This window comes from Rhagoletis pomonella, unplaced genomic scaffold, assembly GCF_013731165.1.
Source record: "Rhagoletis pomonella isolate Grant_MI unplaced genomic scaffold, Rhpom_1.0 Rhpom_scaffold_00004, whole genome shotgun sequence".
NCBI classification, from domain to species: Eukaryota; Metazoa; Arthropoda; class Insecta; order Diptera; family Tephritidae; genus Rhagoletis; species Rhagoletis pomonella.
In genome coordinates, this window is record NW_023458558.1 from 40717131 (window position 1) to 40732208 (window position 15078).

At 34.0% G+C, this 15078-nt stretch overlaps 1 protein-coding gene across 1 annotated transcript in view; it reads right to left on the reverse strand.

Annotated features, from left to right (window-relative positions):
* The window catches only part of LOC118738220, a 307156-nt gene that overhangs the window by 76467 nt on the left and 215611 nt on the right, over window positions 1–15078 (reverse strand). The window contains exons 4-5 of the mRNA XM_036469143.1: window positions 14149–14218; window positions 12575–12685 (exon numbers count right to left, since the gene is read on the reverse strand). Of these exons, the coding sequence (XP_036325036.1) occupies window positions 12575–12685; window positions 14149–14218 (181 nt within the window). The remainder of the gene's footprint in view (window positions 1–12574; window positions 12686–14148; window positions 14219–15078) is intronic.

Sequence of the window (15078 nt, forward strand, 5' to 3'; positions counted from 1 at the left end):
AACCATCGACGGCAACTGCTAACAGCGCAAGCACTCCTGTGACATATTCTTATTTAACCTATAACAAAGCAACCAATACCACATCTAACAAAGTAATGGCATTCCGTCCATACTTTTCACAATATTCTATAAAGGAACTACAAGTACATACAGCATGTGTGAACGTGTGGGTGTTGCAAAAGTGGAGAAGTGAAAATAGCATCAGCTAATGAAAAGCATTACTCCATTTTAATCTGCACGACTGTCATCCTTGACTACTCAGTAAATATGCTTGGTACTACAGCAGCGACTAAATGTCAAGCATGAACACGAGAGCGTGCTAAATATAGTAAAAGTAGCAGTAGCAGGACACACATACGTATATATGTATGTATACACTACCATTTGCACTATGTATGTACAAAGTAAATAAATAGTCAAACTGGTGAAAAAGCATTATATTATGCAGATTAACTGTTATAATTTCATGCGAAGGTGGAGTAGTTTATAAACTAGTATGAGTTTATCCGGAGGCTAACCAATTCGACGGCTTTGAACAATTTTCAATTTTGCCGACAGAGTCGAAGAAAAAACAGATGCGCAGTTAATTAATCGGTTCTCTATTGTTGGAATCGATTAACCCTTCAATCGCTGTCTTCAAGCTTCACGGTAGGACCAGGAAACGTCTTCTCTCGACGGATACGAATCAAAGATAGAAAATGTAATTAGTTGAGTATTTTAAGAGGTAATTTAAAGAGATGGCTAATACGGGCAACCGTCCAGCGAGACAATTGAAACTCTTCTTTGGCAACTGGAGGTGATTGAACTCCATTGGCGACATTCGCCTGCCGATAGCTGATGACGGTGGTAATGGTCACATTGTGAATGTTCTGAATTGCCTATCTATATGGCGCCAGGTCCAATGGTTGTAGTTCTGGATCATTTACTTCATAGAAATGCCTTCGGACGTGGTTTCGTGGAGTTTCTTCTTCTAGCAAGTGCCTATTCGGGTGCCCACGTCTGTAGAAAAATACAAGGTAACTGCTCAATGAACATCATACGCATTATATTCCCTGATTGGAAGTTAGAATTGGTACGCCATTTACCTGAATTCCTAGCTCTATCCAAACCTCTATCGTGCTCGTAGTAAAACACTTTGCCAGGGATTTTGTAGAAGAGTGAGTGTAACTTTTTGTAGTGACGAAGCCAGCTAGATCGGAGATATTACCGTTTACTTTCGAGCACAGAGCAGAAATCGCATAGCGGGACGCCAATATCAACCAATCGTCAGCGTATGAAAATTCCCCTGGTAGTTAGGGAGCCTTGAAATGTACGACGTAAACTGAAGCCACGAAGAGAAGACAACACCCTGTGGGACCCGCTGTTAAATTTTCTTGGGTTTTGAGTTCAGTGTACTAGGAGTCGATCTTTTTACTCACGGCGGGGACGGCAGTCTTCCAAGTCAACTGCTATTGGCTGATGCGAATGCAAACTAGTATGTTAACTGGTACATACTTATCTACATATTGCTGACCATTGACATTTCTACATAACATAAAATGGACCAAGTAAATAAGTACACAAGTAGCTTAGAACTAGTAGTGTACAATGTATGGATATGTGCAATTATTTAAGCACTACCTACTGCCATGTAGGCGTGCATCTGGAAAAGGGACAGCAGCTGCCTCTATCAGCCAAACGAACTGGTACTAACTGCTACGATTGAAGTTTCCAGTTACCATTTAGCTTGATAATATGCCACAATGTACGCTATTGTGCAAATGTTTTGTAAATACATATGTGTCGTGCATGCTGGTACGTTAAAATTAGTCTCATTGATTAAATTAGCAGCGAAATAAAGGCAAAATACAATGTGAAAAAGTTGGTTTGTAATGGAACAAAAAAAAAATGGATTTGATAGCTTATGACACCGACAGTGGTAAGTAATAAATTCTAACTGCCTACAACTAACAAAAGTCGAGCTCAGCAAATAAGAAAACTAATTATAAGCTATTCACTAAACTACAAGTGAACCGGTTGAAGAAGCCACCCGGGAACTAAGCAGCTCGGTTACCCTCATCATCCGTGATTCTAATAATTCAAATGCAAATTTCAAATAAAAAACGGGGTGCCTTTTTAACAAAATAAAAAGATTCTGATCCGATTTGGCTGGCAGCCTGGAGATTGAAAAAAGAATTTTGTTCGAAATTTTCATTCATGGAAAGTAGCAATTTATTTGCCATATCCACCTATTAAAACCTCGCTATAAGCACAAATTTTTCAAACCAGTCACAGAAGAAAGTGTTGAAAATGAATAACACTAAAATCGAAAAACCCTGATGACGTTACAGGTTCTCCAAATTACGAAACACCCAAAAGAATGAGACTGAAAAAGTTTGTGGAAAAAGCGAACACATCTAGTTTGGCTTGTAAGCGGTATTTAAACAACGAACAGTAAAAGCAGCAGCATTACTTTTTATTATATATAAAGTTTCAGTATTTAGCTTCAAATACTAAACCAAAATAAAAATTATTAACCATACTAACTTTTCCTTTTTTTATTTACCTAAATCACCCAACTGAGTTATATACCTACATGATTTCTTAAAAATACTTGACATCCTTGGAAGTCTAAAATTCCACATTCGCAACATCCCTAATACATACCTATAATTTACTTGCTTTTTGTTATTTCAATTAAAATCATAATGTTAAACTGAAAATCAAGCGGGCGGAGCTGCAGGCAAAAGTTAGTAAATACATATGTAGATAAATTTACTTTTGTATTGTGCATCTTATTCAATTTTCAATCAAACAATATATCTACTTTATATTTACATGCTTCAGTGCATTATATGATATATTGAATTTAATTACATAGCCGCAGGTGGTTGACATTCCCGCAGTCAACATAGCCAAAGCCGCTGCGGCCATTCGGCATTATTTGATTACACAATATGTGCGTACGTATGTATGTATATTAGGTTGGTTCAAAATATCGAAAAAAGTATACCCCTATTTTTTATTCTGAAATCAAAGCGCTCCAACTTTTCCATGTAGTTTGTATGAGAAAAAAAAAACTTTTCGTAGAAATGGTATGGAATTCTTGTAAATCAATATTTTTCGATCGGAAAACTCTGGTTCTCTTCAGCCGACTTCCAATAACAATTTTCAGTTATTTATTTAACCATTTTTTAGTAACGAATTATTTTTTTATTTATCCCCCATTGCATTTTCTGGAATTTTCGAGGTGTTTTTGGCGGTCCTATAAAATGTTGTTACTAAGAAAAAATTAAAAAAAAAATAATTGGGGTTTATTATGGGGAATCTGTTGAAGAGACACAGGGTCTTCCGATCGAAAAATATAGTTTTTCAAGAATTCCATACCATTTCCCCGAAAAGTTCTTTTTTCCCATACAAAATACATGGAAAACTTTGAGCGCTTTGAGCGGCCTCTAAGTATTTTTTGAATTCAAAATAAAGAAATAGGGGTATACTTTTTTCGATATAGAACAACCCTAGGGGGTAAGAGCATAAAAGTTCCGACTTTACTATTTAACATGTATTTTGGATCACCCTAGTGTATATATGTATATGTATACATACGTTAGTTAAATATGTGCTACCTAGTTAGTTTACTGCGGTATTTTAACCGCATGATTGAATTGCGTTGAATGCTTTAAAATTTAAAGCAAAAATAAAAATTAAAATATAAACAAGTAAAAAAGTCTAAGTTCGGGTGGAGCTGAACATTAAATACCCCGCGCAAATATTAAATACAGTTTTTAGCTAATTTTCGTTGATGGTGTTGCCGACAGAGTAGGAGTGTGTTGTACTGTGGAACGATTTTCCGGTATCCCTTGTCAAATTTGGTTTGGAGAAAAAACCCGTCTCGGTGTTGTGTCATCTTCAGTGTCATTTTTCGTTTTTAGCCTTTCTGAAAACTACCGTTACATGGTCGAAGAGTGGTTTTACCCCTATTTCTAACAATTTCGGTTATACTTAATGATATAAACTTATATAGTTAGGTGGAGGCAATATCACGCCAACTTTACAAAATTCTATAATAATGTTACTTCTTTTCCAAGGATTGTTGTTGGTATCAACTTTGAGTAAATTAGCGGCCTTAAATTTCGAAACATCGAAGTTTCAAGAATTTCTATAATTTGCCGTTATATGAAAAGCGGGAATAATTTTAGTCCGATTTCGAACATTTTTAAAGTTTTGTTTTTTTTTGTGGTAAGCGAAATAATCGTATCAAAAATTGTATTTTAGGTCTAAAAGTCATTGTAAATATCAATTTTCAATAGTTACTAAAATATCACAGTTTTCGTATTTCTGAAAACTACCTTTATATTGGAAGTGGGCGTGGTTACGGTCCGATTTCGCCCATTTTCAATACCAACTTGCCTTGGGTAAAGGGCAATTTCTTTGAGATATCTCAATCTTTGCTCGAGTTATCGTGTACACGGTCGGACGGACGGACGCACGGTCGGACAGACAGACAAGTGCGCTCGGGTATAAAAAGAAGTTTTCAGTTAAGCCGGGAGTAGCGGAGGGGTATCAGTTATGTTTCACGTTCGCTTAAGAATACCACAATATTTTAAATTAAAAATTTGTCTTATGAGTTCGAAACTTATGTAAATTTGTTCATAAATGCATAACTAAATACTTAACTACATACATACATATAAAGCATAAACTATTATCGACTACTTAAATTAATATACCCATATCTAAGATAATTCGTTATCCTTTTATTAATTTAATGTCTAGCCCTTTATTGCCAATTCTAGTGCACATTATTCCCATAGCTGTCTGTGGTCGTTTTCCGTGCTATCCTTAACTCAATCCCTCTTTTTCACACATTCTTAGCCGCAATTTCAATGCTTGTCATTGTTATGCTGCTAAGTATACCCGTGTGGCTGGTCAACTTTAACCAGCGCAAGATTGGTGCTAATAACATTTGTATATGTATGAGAGTGTATGTTTGTATATGTGTATAAATATTTAATCCTTGCAGGGAAATGCCGAACTAGTGAATCAAATTTCTAGTTCCGTACTAGCTTTTAATCGCCAAAAACGAACCACTCCGATAGTAACTAGATCCCCACAGAAGCGGCATAATGTGGCACGTAAGAAAAATATATTTTATTTCACTTTATAAAACTTCACACAACAAAATCAACAAGTTTTACTATAATTAGCTCATAGTTTTGTAAGTAAATTGACTGTTTCTTGAGTTTTGAAACTTTTTGGTTTTTGCCGCACGGTGTAATAGAAGGTATGGGGCATTCTTAACTTAAAACTTTTTTAAAATATGTAAAATCCGTATAAAAAAAAAACAAGCTTTCAAATGCCAATTGGCAAAATATCGTGAGGGTCTATTTCGAGGTCAACATGTTTTTTTTTATCACAAATTCAGAAAGAACGGAAAATTCTACGTTGAGATAACATATCATTATTTTATTATTTTACTATCGGGGTCATATGAAGCGTCAAACTTCCTATTTACTATTTTTTTCACCAAATTTACCAAATTTTGATTAGCAAATTTGGTGAACAAAGATATATTCGGATGATAAATTTTCGGGTGAATTTTTTTTTCGGGTGAAACTTAGGATAAGACAGATTGAATAGGAAGACTGACGCTTCAAAAAAATATTGATCTTTAGTTATGTTTCTTTGAATAAAGGATATGTTTTCATTATATTAAATTGCTTGACTTGTAATGGTTATATTTTATTGGAATTTTTATCAAACAATGTTTTTTTTGAATGTTTGGATACATTTGTCCAAAATATTTTTCCTTAGTTAGAATTTGATGTGAATAAACATACGGCCATACTTTATTTATATATATATTTTTTTCTGTTATAGCAATTTACTCTTCATAGGGACATCGCAGTGTGCAATTCGCCAGGCCAGTTGCTTGCATGTGAACGAAAATTAGCGTAAATCCTCTAATACTGCACCATCCCCACAGGGATGCTATGCCATTCATTAGTATTATACATAAATATATAATACAGATGCACCTATTTAAAAGCAAGCCCGTATCTTTATAATCAAGCGTCTATATACAAATTTCTATTTTTAAACCCGAGCGCGCTTGTGCGCAAGGGTATAATAACAAATAACAGTTGTTTGTAACAGCCTGTATAAATCGAGATAGATTTGGACATCTTTTATCTGTCCGTCCTATCCTATTTGAGAATTAGCGGCTGCACTCTTGTTTTAGTGTGGGAGCCTACTCTCGTATTGCGGTAAAATAATATAATAACTAACAAGCAATTCTGCCGCAAACACTGTAGGCTACAGTATGTATACATAATTGTGCGGTGTGTGTCATATGAGCTGCGGCATATGACTTCTCGCACAAAAGATTTTCTTTTTACAATTACTTCGCTTTCTTTTTGAGCTGGCCACTGTGGTACATATATATGTACATACATACTTACATGTTGAGGCCTCTGTTCTTCTCTATTACAAGTACTTTGGTATACGAGTACATAGTAAGTACGTTCATATGTGTATTTTTTGTTTCATTTTTCGCACTTAAAACATCGATTTAATTAATTTGCTCATAAATTGTGCTAAGGCTATTGTTTTCGGCACATTAAGCTAATGTGAAAAAATGTTAACGAACAAGGTCACAGGCGAAACTTCTTCTTCCCTGTATATTCATGCAAGCATTTATATTAGGAGTATAGCGCGTCAATAACCCCTTACGGTATTTTTTCATGAAAAAAATTCTAAAAGTTTTACAGACACGGAAGCCAGTAGCTGGCCGCTGTGAAAATTTTCTTTCAAGTCGAATGTGAATTAGCGTTTGCGCATAATTTATAAAGCTCTGAATAAAATGTAATAAACATTCCGCAAATTCCCAAAAATTTTCTTTATACGTGTTAGGATGTATGCATGCATGTAGATTAGGGTGGTCCTTAAATGTAGGAAGGAAATTTTTACATCAGATTTTCTAAGCCTGAACACCTACGTCGATGCTACTATAGACGAATATATCATAGTTAAATTCGAGCCCCGATTGGAGTCGGTTAAGGAATGTCCCACAAGGGTTAAAGTCAAATTACCCTTTGAAAACGTCTTAACCAACTGCAATCGGGACCAAAATTTATATGTGATATCTTCGACTTTAGTTGTTTGGATTGTGGTTATTAAATTTAAAAAAAATATTCTTCATTTTTTGAGTCTCCATAGAGGCATCTGGCCTTTGACCCCTTTGCCATACGCCTTAGCTGACTCCAATCGCCCCTCGTGCGACACGCCTTAACCGTCTCTAATCGGGACCACAACTTATATGTGATGTCTGTGACCCTGGTAACGCCGATTGGGGGGGTGAGACTGAAAAAAACTTTCATTTGATTTTTTAGGATCTCCCTAATATATATACATATTTGCAGCCCGCGGCAGAATGATAGCTGTGCAATATTTTGACCAGTTGTGATTATTTTTCAAACAAAAACCAAATATAAGAGGTTTTAAAAAATTAGAGATATTTAAAAAAGTGTAAAAAAATTTCGAGTAATCATTTAATATGGAAGGAAATACGTAGCACCGTCAGCAAAATTAAATTTAAATAAGAAGCTCTAAGATTTCAACATGAGAATGGAAAAAAATTTTTACAAATACAAAATTTAAATTTTCAAAAGAAATGTCAATTCGTAAACTCTTGTTAATAGCGTTTTTAATCTTGATAATTTATCAAGAAAAGAGCTATCGATTTCTGTGCTACAATCTTAGTTCTTGATAAATAATAAAAAATAGAAAAATTGTTTATAAAAATGTTGAATTTATCAAGTACACATATTGGAGCTGTAAGTAAACAAAAGATAATTTGTCGCAGTGCTATCGGTTTGTCGCGCAGGTTGTATGTACTACACGTGCATACTTAAAAAATTTTTTTTGGAAGTTTTACCCCTTTTCTTTTATAGCGTTTTGTTCGAAAATATCATTTAGCTCTTTACTCGCTGAGAAAATTCTCAAATATTTTCTAGAATCCATTTGAATTTTCAAATTTGTTTAATGCGGCAAAATAAGGTTCAGTTAAGAAAAGTAAATAAAAATATCATAAAAAATCGCAAAAAAATTGCACTGTTGTCAGGCAAAAATTATGATTTATATTATACCCTTGCGTAGCGAAAGGCAAAAGCAGTGAAAAACGTAAAGAAATTAAACATAATAAAAAAACAAGTGGTTTGAGCGGCCTTTTTAACACCGGCATTCCGTCTGCAGCACAGATGTACATCCACACATACATACATTAGTACTTTACCCATCTGTTTGTGTGCACGTGGCGTATGAGTAATGCCCGCTACATTGGCGAACGTCTTAAGGGCGCCATCTGTTGTCTTTCACACTCAACACCACAATTTTACACATTTACTGCAGCAGGCTACGCTCTTAGCTTAAGTTTACTTGTTCTTTTTTTCGTTTACTTGCGGTTTTTGCACCTTGAGGACTTTCCACAAAATTTACGATGCTGCGAACGCTAGCGGTCATAGGCGAAGTGAGTAGATTGCGAAAATTTTGAAAGAAGGCATACAATTTAAAAAGTAAATAAGTGCACGAATTTTTTTAAAGGTACTAAAAATTTTATTTACTTGAATATTTGTTTATAGAGGATTGATAATCTTAGCTCAATTGACTGAAGTTGGGATTTATTATATTTGGAGATTTGAATGAAACAGAGACTGGGAGATCGGGACTGGGAAATGGGGTCTTGCGTGTTAAAGAAGCATAGACCACCTAAATTTTCCACTATATTTTTCATGAATAGTTTTTTTTTAAGTTGCAAGTACTTCTAAACTACCACTATCACTACAATTGAGCATTAAAGATCTTTCTAAATCCACAAAAAAAAAAAAACCGTTGTCATCATCTTTTCAAATAATTGTGCCCAGTATTGCCTTTCTGGCGGTGCTGTATTCGATTCTGGTTTATAAATATGGGTCCACTAACAATCCGGTATAGATGCAAAGTCTAAAAAGACAGTTATTTTTATATTTCGATTTTTATTTTTCAATAATTTGAAGCCTGTAATCGTTGTAATCGTTTTATGACCGATTGGAATTTTTAAAGATAAAAAAAACAAGTAAGAAAGTCTAAGTTCGGGCGGAGCCGAACATTAAATACCCGGCACAAGTATTAAATATATGTTTTCCACCTTTCCGAAAGCTAACGCTACATGATAAGCGGGTGTATAAATATTAAGTAAACTAGCATCCTTAAATTTCGAAATATTGAAATTTCAAGCATTTCTGAAATTTACCGTTATATGAAAAGCGGCCGTAATTTTAGTCCGATTTCAATAATTTTCAACGGTTCGCTTTCATGTGGCAAGCACAATAACCATACCGAGTTTGGTACAAATTGCTAAAACGGTTAACGATATACATATATGTGATCATAAGTGGGCGGTGCCACGCCCATTTTCTAAAATTTTATCATAAGCGTATTTCCTGATAAAGACTTGTTGCAACCATCAATTTTGAATAAATTAGCTTTAATATTTACTGATTTATCGAGGATTTCGTATTTCTCGAAAATACCGTTATATGGGATGTGGGCGTGGTTATTGACCGATTTTAAAAAGTTTCGGCCATTTGGTATGCTGTACCAGGGTCAACAACTGTGCCAAGTTTGGAAGAAATTGGTGCAGCGGTTACCAAAATATACACATGTAACTATAAGTGGGCGTGGCTACGCCCATTTTTCAAAAATTTTTAATATTCTTATTTCTCGTCTAAAAGTTATTCTAAATGTCAATTTTGAGTGAATTATCTTCAGTAGTTACTAAAATATCGCAGTTTTCGTATTTCTGAAAATTACCGTTATATGGGAGGTAGGCGTGGTTATTGTCCGATTTTGCCCATTTTCAATACCATCCGTCCTACGCCCGAAAGAAGTACACGTACGAAGTTTCGTTAAGATATCTCAATTTTTACTCGAGTTATCGTGTGCACAGACGGACGGACGGACGGACAGACAGTCACCGCTTAATCGATTTCTCTTTTCATTCTGATCAGTTAGGTATACATTTGTCTATATCTATCTCGATTCGTTTTGCCTGTTACAAACAACCGTTATGTGAACAAAGTTATAATGCCCTTGTGCACAAGTGCGCTCGGGTATAAAAATTGAATCTAAAATAAAGATTGTAATAATAACAAAAAAAAATATATATATCTAACATAACGACCAAAAATAAATCTGCAAGTTCTCCAACACTATACCAAAGGAATTACGCTTGGGAAGGAAATATTAGGTCAAAATCCCAGAGCAAGATGTCTGGTCAAATGGTTTACCTAAACTAGATCCCAGACATTGCTACACAGGCGCACCAAAGAAGGAGGGCAGAGAAGCAGCCGGTGTCTTTGGACCTGGCACCAAACCTTCTTTGTAATGGGTACTTGGGCCCCATTCTTTCAGCCCGAGGTACTAGCAATCTCAATTTGTGCCAGACTGAACGTTGAAAGGCACATTTCTATTTATCTTTTCAGATGGCCAGGCGGCCGTAAGGGCCCTTTCAAATAGAGCCATAACCTCCAGGCTCATAAAGAAATGCTTTCACACCGCCAAATCTCGAAAGTAAAGAACACGGTATTACTATGCTAGGTTCCAGGATACTGCAGGATTGTGGGTAACGAGGTCGCTAACGAGATGGCGTGGTCATTGTCAATACTTGTAGGGCCTAGATCGTTTTGTGGACTCAGTTGTTCCACCTCGCGATTCATAATCGAAGCGTGTGTAAACTAAGAACGAAGCAAGTACTGTGGAAAGGTAGGCATTTTAAATACATTACTGATATCCATACCATACATATACTTAATTCTCCATTTCAATTTAAATTTTGATTTATTCAGTCTATGACATTGTATTTCTTACAGACCAGACGTACATAAATTATGATCTAAAAACTTATGTTTAGGTAGTTAAAAACGCCCATAAAAGGGCAATTATATTAATGATACCTATATTAATGATATAAATTTTTTTAGAGATTTTACTAAATTCTAAATGCGCTGGAAATATTGGTGTATGAGAAAAATAATTAGCTATGACCACAGGAAGATAAAATGGTTTAATCCTTCTGTAGGTATGTTTGTAAGTGAAACCTAAATGGCTGGAGGGATTTTAACAAAAGGCAATTCTATTGCAGAAAAGACCTGCCGCTGCAAAGAATGGACAAACGAGAAAATTTGCCGTGAATGTCAGATTAAATCGTTTTGTTGCACCATTTTGTATATCGAACTCTCCTGTATTACGATTGGCCAATGGATGTGATTTGTCAATTATATTATGCATAAAGCTTCATTCGGATACACCAGGGTTGAGTTTTGCAGTGGTAAATCTCAAATTACAACCACTAAATCAACCACCAGAACCATTTCGCTCCTTGATAAAACCTTTTCTATAGGTCTACCTTTCAAAATACCTTAAAAGCTAGTTTCATGAAAGCAATTTAATGAAAAATGTTTTTTCCACTTAAATTGCTTTAACGAAACTGGCTTTTAAGCTACTTCAGCTGAAATAAGCTAGTGTATATTGGATTTTTGTTGAACAATGATACGCATCCATTTTGAAATTGCCACCAACTGTAAGATAAAGTTTCCAGGGCAGATTCACTACACGGTTAAAAATTTCGGTTTTAATTTTAAACTTTTTGGACTACATATATGACCAAACTAAATTCAGTTTCAAATACAAACCTTCCAAGTTTAAAAAAAAGAGAGCACATATGATGGGTTTAGAATTTAAACAATTCGGTTTAAATGTTAAACCCAAACATTTTCATAATTAAGAATAAAAAAAAAACAATCTTAAATTTCATGCTCCGTCTGGTTGGGATTGAACCCGGACAGCCTTGGTAGCAACCAATTGTATCAAGCATCTTTGCACACTCAGCTACAGCCACGCATGTAAATGTGCTTTCATATGTTGAGTTTGAATCAACACCACAATTCGCTGTGCAACATATTCTATTTCGGTTTAGATTTTAAACCAAATTTTCTATATATGAAACCTAGAAACTAGAATTAAAACATTTTGGTTTGATTTTTAAACCACGAACTTTTTGGGCTAAAATTTAAACCAGAATATATTAAAAATTGCGTAAAACTATTGACTGGTTTAAAAAGTAGACTATAAAAGTTTAAAAAAGGCAGTAGTCCCAGCGCGGTTTAAAAATTAAACCCAAATTTTTGACCGTGTATAGATCCGGATCATTGCTGCCGCCAGGTAACATTTTCATGGATATAATACTTTCTTTAGGTTATTAAAGGCGGCAAACCACCACCAAACCATAATCTTAGCTGATAAATGTGATAATGGAAGTCGTAAGCGTAGATTGTTGGTTAACATGTTGGACTAAAATATTTAAATAAAAAACTAATTTTGGGCGGGACGAAGTTCGCCGGGTCTGATAGTAAAGTATATTGCCCGTATGTAAAAGTAGGCAACCCGTTCTCTTGTCTACAAATATTTTTAAAGACTCACACCGATTTAGTCATATGAACAAGCATGCTATAGCAAGCAGTAATAGCAATAATAGGTAAAAGTTGAGAAATTGACTTACCGCCACGCACTTCACATGTCAACACAATATTGTCGCCCTCGAGCAGTGGACCCACAGCACCGGCGACATCACGTCCTGAGGCATCATAAACCAGAATTTGATGTGGAGGAACTGCCGAAACGGGACAAGCAGTGTGGTAAAGTATATGAATGTGTTTAATTATATATGTAAGAATATTCATATATTATGTAAATAAATGTGCAATGTGTATAAATATCCATAAGTTGTGTTTGGTATAAATATTTGTTCTACTTTGTTCTTTAAGAAAAATTGTATTTACGCAGTTTTATAGCCCATTCAATTTTAATAAAGAAATGCTAATTTCAAGGCGCTGGTTTTTAATAATTTTATGCTGACGGTGTCAGGCATTTTCTTCCACATAAAGTAATTTTTGAGCATACTTCATATGGAAGAAATTTCACAAAACTGCATAACTAAAATTTGTCTAAATTTTGTATTTTAAAAGTTTAAAATTCTTGGGTGTTATCATTAAAGTCAGGGACCGTAACACTTACCACTTTTATTAAAAAACACTCTCTTTAACAATTATTTTTTTACTTTTACTTAATTACTCCTTGAATAACAGTTTTCTTTCGGATTTTTATTTTATGAATCCAAACTATCAATTATTTTAGATTTTTATCTAAATCTGCAAAAAACAGTTATTTTTTATTTTTAAATTATATATCTTAGATAACAGTTAGTGAAGACTTCTATTTATAAAAGTCATCAATCATAAATCAGTCACTGATTTTTATTTTTAAAATCATACTTATAAAATCATTTCTATAAGTCGTAGTAAACTTTGGTTCTCCAACACCTTCTTAACTGCGAAAAATGATAATGACTTTTATTCGTATAATTTAAAAAATAAAAGTCGGTGAGTGATTTTTATTAATGACTTATGTAAATAAGAGTCTTCAATAACTGTTATCACAGACATATAATATAAAAATCAAAAATAACTGTTATTTACAGATAACTTAATTCAAAATCAAAATAATTTTTATTCTTTTTTCGGATTTACAAAATTTAAATCAAAAATAATTGTTATTTTTTGATTTGGAATAAAAATTACAAATAAACTTTTTTATAAAATTTGATTATCGGTGAAAAAAGAAATCGATTGGTATGTATCACTTAGTTGTACAATATTTCCTTCATAGTGAATTTTTCAAGGACAATTTTCATAAATAACAGTTATTTCGCTCCTTGGTAAAAGTTTTTTGAATTTTTATAATTTTTGTATGAAGTTTTAAATGTGGATTTATGTGTTGCTGTTTATGCTAGGATTTTATAAAAAAATTATAAACATTAAATAAACAAGAGAAAATTTGCCAAAACTGGTCAAACTGTCACTAACAATTGACAACAAGTGCATATACAGTAATTTATATCAAAGCACACACGCCTACAAGGATTCAGCTGAGTGTATGTATTTATCTGCATTTGTGTATATAACTCTAGAATATTATTTACTTGGGTATACTTATGGATTTAATTATTTATATAACGTATTTATATACATACATATATATAAGAAATATATTTAATTAACAGTCTGGCTTACTTACCAATAACCGTTAAATTAATCCTATGATTACGTGTGGGAGAATTCTGAAAATCGACGCGACATCTGTACACCTGTGGGATACGAAATGAAAACGTTAAGGAAAATCAAATTAAATGTGCGTTGTTCATTTGTAATTGTTTTGTAATTTAATAAAAAATAATCTTTGAAAAGCATACGTTTTACTTAACACTAAATAAATTGTTGCAGTTTTAATTGTGGAATTAATTATTTTGGAAAACACTGAAAAACAAATAACTTTTCTTGTTAGGAAGCGCATCTACAGCACCAGAGTGGACTATAGTAAGCAATCGGTCACTGAAAAGTATGAGGCAGTCCCAGCCGGACTAAGTGAATAATGTTTATGAATTTGTTTTATGAATTTGGTTTATTTCGATATATTTCGAATACCATAATGGCACTAGGCAAGATTTTCCATCTACCACCGTAATCTCTCTCGGGTCTCTGACAAACTACATCTCATAAAATTTTTAAAATCTAGCAAAACTATATAATAAATAAGTAAGAAACTAGGAAAAACGGTGCGTTAAAGTGCCTCAGCCAAATGAAGCCTCGCAATGTGCAGATTTTATAAGACGCCGGTCGACGTTGTTCAGCCTTTGTCATGAGAAGACGTGTTAAATAAGAAGATAATGGGGAAACTCTTCCACCATATCCTTCTTCAATTAGCTGTGAAAATAAAGGTTTGAACGATCTGTATGTCCTAATTCATTATGGCGTTTTCGTTTCTACAAAATTTGTCTTCTCATCTCATTGCCCTCTTCTTAGTGTTTTTGCGTAAGAGAGTTGTATTTTTCGTTAGAAACGAAAACAGAACTAGTTTACCGTCTCCAAGGAAATGACCTGAACTTTCCCTGTCTTATCGGTTTATCAGATTTCCATGATATGGAAGCACTTAGAAGTTTGAGAGAGT